Source organism: Ciona intestinalis, chromosome 8 (assembly GCF_000224145.3).
Source record: "Ciona intestinalis chromosome 8, KH, whole genome shotgun sequence".
NCBI lineage: Eukaryota > Metazoa > Chordata > Ascidiacea > Phlebobranchia > Cionidae > Ciona > Ciona intestinalis.
This window is the reverse complement of record NC_020173.2, coordinates 895,337-902,376: the sequence shown is the minus strand read 5'-3', so window position 1 is coordinate 902,376 and position 7,040 is coordinate 895,337. Positions and strand designations below refer to the sequence as shown.

Here is a 7,040-nt window from a genome sequence, read left to right as displayed (position 1 = left end):
TTCTGATATTACATGTTTATATACATTTGTAGGATACAAAATTTACCCATTGATGTTCGAACATTACCCGTTGTCGTTCAAACAATACCAATTGTTACGCAATAACATAATGTATAGGTAACATGTTAACAACTATAGCAGTAGGGCAAGAAAATGAAGGTTTAGACCTAATTTTCAAAGCGTACAGTATTATTTCGTGTTATTTACGTATATTTCTATTTATAAATACACTTAATAATCAAAATTAACAATGATTTTAAACTGTCTCATCTTATCCTGTGTGTTTTCGAATTTGTAAAATTTCACCTGTTGTGCGGATCGGTAAATAACTCCTCGTGTGTTTTATTCAATTTTATCAAATTGGTGTCATTTATTAAAGGAATGATAATACTAATTCGTGGTATTACCCAAAAACCGTCATCTTTTTTGATTTTGGAAATATTTGGCAATATGTGCTTAAGAGTCCCATCTTCCCCCATTGTACTATATCTCAGTGTTTTTTTTACAAAACTTAAACGAGTGTTATGAGACATACTCAAACTGTACGAAATATTCAAGATTGTTTTATGAAGCTATGAAACTAATTTAATCGTTCGCACACGCTCACTAAAAAAATTCATCGGCTTTACTATGATTTAGCAAGCATTAAAAATAGCACCTTACTATTTCGCATTTTTTTACTGTTCAAAGTATATACTGTTTCTATTTTACATATTTTTTTCAATATTTAAAAACAGTAATCAGCCTTGACGGGCGTTTTATAAAGTCGTGATAATACTGTCGAATAATTCTGTAACCTTATATTCCTGATTTTCATTAAATGGGGGTTCGTAAAAAGAAAGTTTAAAAAAGTCTCGTCCGACAAAGTGTCCCATCTTCCCCCACCCTCTTATATCAGTCGGAACCAATATATCACGATAGTGGATCATTTCTAACGCATACAAATATTAAGTTCAGCTGTTAGAGCAGGGTTTGGGCAAAGGGTTTGGGCATTCCCAAAGTTTGTACATATGTTACCAGAGAATCCATCTTTAAAGCAGATTGTACAAATTATGCATGTTGTATAATGTATACAATAAAACAGTTAAAACAAGTTAACGCTTCTCTATATTTTAAGCAAGTAAAAATGAGTTCGGTATGTTCATGGAGTCTAGTAAGCAAGTACTACAAACAAACTTCTAATGAGCACAGTTTAATGTTTAAAACAATATGTGGGGTATACACGTAAGCAATAACCCAACTCATTTTACCACAGTCGCTTCAGTTATGACGTAACAGAGTATTTCGATAGTAGCTTGTGCATAATGTTGTATTACGATCGCAGTTAGCAGGAAAGAGATCACGAACAACAACGATCCGTTCTTCTTCTTTCAACAATGTGCATTCGGGGTGTACCCACGGCCAACTAGAGATATCCCTAGTTGCCTATAGGCCGTGGTGTACCTTATATTATACATGTAACGTAAAAGTTTTTGAATGCAGGATGGAACATATTTGACGTCGCGTGACGGGCAACCAAAATTAGCTAGTCTGCTAGTGTTTAAACTATTGTACAAATTGTCAGGCATATGAAAATAACAACCACACAAAGTTATACAAGTGGCAACTCGTAAGCGGCACGAGGCGTGTATGTGGAATAAGATGTTCGAGTTATAACGTATGTTGTTGCTCCACAATGTGTTTTGGAAACATTTATCTGTCATTGTGCGAAACTAATTTTTCAGTTATATAGTAAGGTGGGGTAAGCTGGGTTTTCATTCTGTTTACTCGTTTTATTTGTTTGTATAAACAAAGAATATTTAGAAAAGTGTATAACCGTATGATCACGACTCTAAGAGCGTTGTTATTTGTTTAAAACACAAATATGTGATTTAATGGCTAAGGTTTCCTACCTTACTTCACAGTAATATTATACAGCAGGGTGGGGGAGACAGGACACCTTTAGCACGTAAAATCCAAATATCCTGATTGTGTTTTAAACAATTAACAAAGGTATATATTGGAGTCGTGAGGATACGGTTTTATAATTCATTGAGTGTTCTTTCTTTACTACCAAATGGGAAAGAAAATAGAATGAAAGAATGTCCCATCCTATCCCACCCTGTATGTTTTTTTACGTTATGATGGGAACTTTCCGAACGGTGGCACAATTGGTTAGCGCGCCTGCCTTTACTGCAGAATTAACGGTTCAAGGCCCTTCGCTGCTACCATTGGTGGCGTATGTGTTCTTGGGAAAGACACTTAACGGCAATTGCTCAAACCCAGTGGTCACTAATGGGTTGTCCAAATTATCAGCCATACATAAAAAAATTGAAAATCCACCAACAAATAATCACCCGCGAAGTAACATACTAGGTAACTCGTAAGCTGGCCCGAGGTCTATGAAACAGAACACCAGGCCACGCGAGGAAAAAGTAAGTTACATTCATTCAACTTTAGATTCAAAACATCTAAATCTAAGATTGAAACTTAATACAAGTTGTATGCTTAATAGTTTATTACATATGTACAACCAATGGTAAACCCTTACAAGTAAAAAATACGACTGAATTCATCGAAAAATTTCCATTTATACTTATCACAACAAAATGATTTTCCAATTATAAAAAGGTATCATGTATACGTATTTGGTATTACAACCAGTCTGAAATAAATTTACCTCAATATATAACCTTGGGACACATATTATTAACCAATACAAAAGAAACCAAGATTACAAATCTATTTCAGACCGTTTTTGAACTGTTTTGTTTTTTAGATGATTATTTCAGGTAGCATTTTGCTCTAACTCTGCAGCGGGAGTAGAAGACCCGGCTGTATCTTGTTCTTCATCGTTGTAGATGTTTTCAGCCATCTGCCATACTTGCATAATGTTATCCTCAGAAACAGAGCAAGACACCCAAGGCTCGTTGGGATTCCAAGAAAAGTCTGAAATCTTTGCTGTGTGTCCTCCATGTACGAAAAGGAGTTCAGGAGGACCATCTTCTGCATCTTCAGCACTCTGCTCTTCCCCGATCTTACTCAGATCCCAGACATTTAACCTCCGATCAGTTCCACTTGAAGCCAAGATGGTTTCATTATGTGGAGACCATTGTACCTGAAAAAGTAGCAAAATGTTCAAATTTCAATTGTTCAGAAAGAGATACGAAAAATTGGAAGTATTACAAACTAGCTGTACTAACAACTACATGGCTAATGATCTAATGCTGCAGAATATTCCATTACACATTGGCTTTTGTAAAGTCAAACTGTAGCAGTATGAAACACTGTATAGTGCTTCCCTAATTAATGTACTGTTTGTACCCTAAACCCTAACATATAATATATTAGTTCGGATTTTTAAAATTAGTTTCTTTTAATTTGATTAATGAAGGTTAAAAAAAGGGGAAATTGTACTGTATGGTACGCGGCCGTCACCAAGCAGTGGTTGTGACTTGTGATGTGAGTTGGCCACTTATCATAAAAAAAAAGGTAGAGTCGTGCTTAGGACGGTATTTAAATTCAATTCAAAATGTTATACCTGGAAAATTTCATCTTTGTGAGACTCAAACGAATGTAACTTAAGTTTGAGGTTCCGTAAATCCCACAAAGCAACCGTTTTGTCGGCAGAACCTGTTGCTAGAATGAACTCACTGTATGGGTTGAAGGAAAGGCAGTTTACTTCAGCGGTGTGTGCATCAACAACATGACTTGGTTTGTTACAAGCAGCAGAACGTGTATCCCAAATCATCAATTTTTGGTCATCAGCAACTGAACCGAACAAACTTTCATGCAATAAATGCCAAGATACGTCTTCAACTACAGCTGTATGACCTGTGTAAATATGTTGAGCATCCAGAATTCTCCCTTCACGTGGTGTGGCACCAACATCCCATAAACAAATGGTATGATCATCAGATGCACTTAACAAATGGCCGCTTAGATTTGGATTCCAAGAAAGGCCATACCCTTCCTTCTGGTGACCACGCAGACGCAAATCAGGATTGCAGTCTCCGCATGGATCTGGTTTGCTAGGATGCTTTGTGTAGTCAAACACCAACACATCGCTGGATGGAGTCTTTGTTCCAATGATGCATGGATTCTGAGGCATGAACCTGGCCCTGTTTACTTCTCCCTCATGGTTGATTTTAATTTCAATTTCAATCTTTCCACTGACAGAACCAAAGCCGCCAAACTCCCCACGCTCGCTGTCATAATGTGAGGCGTCAAACTGAGCATCGTCAGTTGGAAGTTGAACACTCGCGATGATCAAATGATTCTGTTCATCAGAAGTATGGGTGCCCAGAATCAAACGATGAACTGTGTAATCTTTCCCCTCAGGTTTGGTCACATCAGGAAGCCATTGGCAAGTAAGACTGGGCCATTCTAAAGCATGGGTCATGACAAGATCATACAGAAATGGTGTATTTTTCTTCCATATCTTGTATTCTTCATTGATGACACGTTCTTCAACAGAATCATCATACGCTCCGTCTTTTTCTCCCATTTCTATTATTTTAACTTTAATTCAACCAGTACACACCTTCACTGTAGCTATAAAATATAAAAAAGCTTAAATTTGAATACATTAAACAAAAATATTTAACTTTATCTAAAATATGAAAACAACCAGGTTTCTGCCACAAAACCCTTTTTGTGGAAACTAAAGCCCTTTTTCATGGCTATACATGACAGAACGCAACAAATTATAATTTCTGAAGTAAGGAATTCTAGCTGGTAAAGTGAGACTTATGTTCCCACACGAGAGTTAAAATACTACGCAGCAGAAGAAAACCAAAACTGTTCTCATTGTTTACCAGTAAAATAGTGGGGCTTGGATTAATTGGTCAAGTGAAGATGTTGAAAAAGTACATACATGTAAAATATATTTATTACAAAGCAACCAGTTTTGACTGATCAAAAAAACATTTATGTTTATCTTGTCACACCAAAATATTATGCAACAAGTGTTATTGGGACCCAAATACAAATACATTAAATATTGAGTAACGATAAATGGTGGAGTTGAATGTAGCTCTTTTACTTAACATGTTTTAATAAGATGTAAGCCACTTTCATACGATTTTAAAATGTAAAACTATTTTATTTATTAGTTATTACATCACACCCGCTATTGATCTTATCAAACACATGGGAAGGGGTGATACTGCTTTTGAAAATAAAACCTTGTTTTATTACGTTGTCTCTCTAATGTGGACGATTTAAGTTTAGATATATTTAAAACGAGATCTCGCGCGTGCAAGAGCTATCATCAAAAATCGGCGTGCAAACCACGTACATTTCCAAGTCACAATAGGAAATCCTACTTAATTTAATACGTTTTTTTTCATTGTTTAATTAATTGGCGTGCGTGGGACAAATTATGGCATGCATAACCAAAAGTTTGTAAAAAAAATCGCTCGTGCACGTGCCATACTCTGCAGACTGGCAACACTGCAGTCTTTGTGGCACTGGTAGCTTTTTACATCGTAACGTATATATATATTATAGTCACTTTTGTTTATTTGAAAACATTAATATAACACAATCATAATAGCAATACCCGTTCCACATACTGGTACGCTATTAAAAAATATTTACTATGGTTTATAAATACTGTATTGTTAGACATTAAAATTTTATGAAACAGAATAAATAAAAACAATTAAAAAAACACATAAACATAATTATTCTAGTAGAATACACCAAAAATAACTAATATTCGGTTTTCCCACTCTTACCGACACAGCCTTTTCCTTTCCTCTTCGATTTTGCTTCAATACTGTTTCCCGCAAGTGGCACGTAGTGTTTCCAAAGCATACAATTTCGTTTTACTGTGTAAATGAAACATGCTTAATTTAAAATTTCAAGAAAGAAATTGTTAATTTACTTTTAATTTAGATCAAGTTACATAAAATTCGCGTATTTTGTATGCTTTATCGTATATAAAATTTTAGAGAACACGTTATTTTATATGATGGTAAATAACGGGAACACTGGAAATAAACATGGTGGTTACATTCACAACGTTTCAGGATACTCACGTTTTTCAAGATTTTTAGTCTTTGTTGTTATCTTTGCTATTTCGTTTACGTTCTCATGAAAAATGGATACGAATTCGCAATCATACACAAATGACGTAAGTTCTTGCTGTAATTATTACGTAATGTTAAATTCACTATTTGTTCGAATTTAAACAAAGATAAATATTATTTATTTCTTGAACCACAGAGAACGATTGAAGTGTCATGGGCAATGAAAGCTTATGATGAGGCAGAACTACATTATAACGTAAGCGCAATTTTATACCTCGATAGGTAATTGTTTGCGTTTTTATGTTAATATGTATTACATGTAGTGATTTTTGCATGGTGTGGTCTATTGTTTATGTTTGATAATGTGCTCTGGAATGTGGCTGTTATGCAAAATAAAATATCCTATGCCAAATAATATATGATATTCATGCTGGTGTACCAAGGTGATCCTAGAATACAGATATTCTAGCGGCCATTTTCGATACCTTCTACTGGTGCCACCAACCTAAAATTTGGACACTGTACTAACTAGACCCCAGCGGTACCGATTCTGAAATCAAAAATTTAAAATTCGAAAAAATATTAATTATGAATATTAATATTCGTCATAAAAACATATTTATAAATTTTTCGCACGCACCAGCTTTGAATATGTTGTAGCGCTACTTAATAGCTACAAAACGAAACATTTTTTTCCTAAAAAAAATGGGGGCTTGGGTATGAAATATTAAAAAGTATGACCATAACTTGAATCATATAAATATTAAATTTTCATTTTTTTTTGCAAAAATATAACTTCCGCATACATCTATGTTGGTCACTAACTCACTAACATACCATTCCCATTAAAAAAATAATTAATTTTAATTTTTTTTTTTAATTATGAATATTAATATTCGTCATAAAAACATATTTATAGAATTTTCGCACGCACCAGCTTGGAATATGTTATAGCGCTACGTAATAGCTACAAAATGAAACATTAATTTTTTCAAAAAAATGGGGGCTTGGTTCAGAATACAGACA

General features: G+C 34.5%; 2 protein-coding genes across 2 annotated transcripts in view; one reads left to right on the top strand and one right to left on the bottom strand.

Annotated features, from left to right (window-relative positions):
* Positions 1-2,479: 2,479 nt before the first annotated feature.
* Positions 2,480-5,808, bottom strand: LOC104265886 (histone-binding protein RBBP4). Its single transcript, XM_018812870.2, has 3 exons — positions 5,721-5,808; positions 3,521-4,533; positions 2,480-3,097 (listed from the first exon to the last, which is right to left on the bottom strand). Exons 2-3 carry the CDS (start codon positions 4,484-4,486, stop codon positions 2,768-2,770), a joined length of 1,296 nt encoding a protein of 431 aa, XP_018668415.1. The 5' UTR covers positions 4,487-4,533; positions 5,721-5,808; the 3' UTR covers positions 2,480-2,767.
* A 185-nt stretch (positions 5,809-5,993) lies between these two features.
* Positions 5,994-7,040, top strand: part of LOC100176929 (protein PBDC1) — a 2,941-nt gene continuing 1,894 nt past the window's right edge. The window contains exons 1-2 of the mRNA XM_009860937.3: positions 5,994-6,118; positions 6,211-6,270. Coding sequence (XP_009859239.1) covers positions 6,086-6,118; positions 6,211-6,270 — 93 coding nt within the window. The 5' untranslated portion in view covers positions 5,994-6,085. The remainder of the gene's footprint in view (positions 6,119-6,210; positions 6,271-7,040) is intronic.

What these genes read in the sequence shown, in the direction of transcription:
- LOC104265886 (XM_018812870.2), bottom strand. Translation starts at nt 4,486, where the DNA reads ATGGGAGAAAAAGACGGAGCGTATGATGATTCTGTTGAAGAACGTGTC. An exon ending in ACAAAGATGAAATTTTCCAG is followed by an intron (nt 3,098 to 3,520) that starts GTATAACATTTT and finishes CTACTTTTTCAG; the next exon opens with GTACAATGGTCTCCACATAA.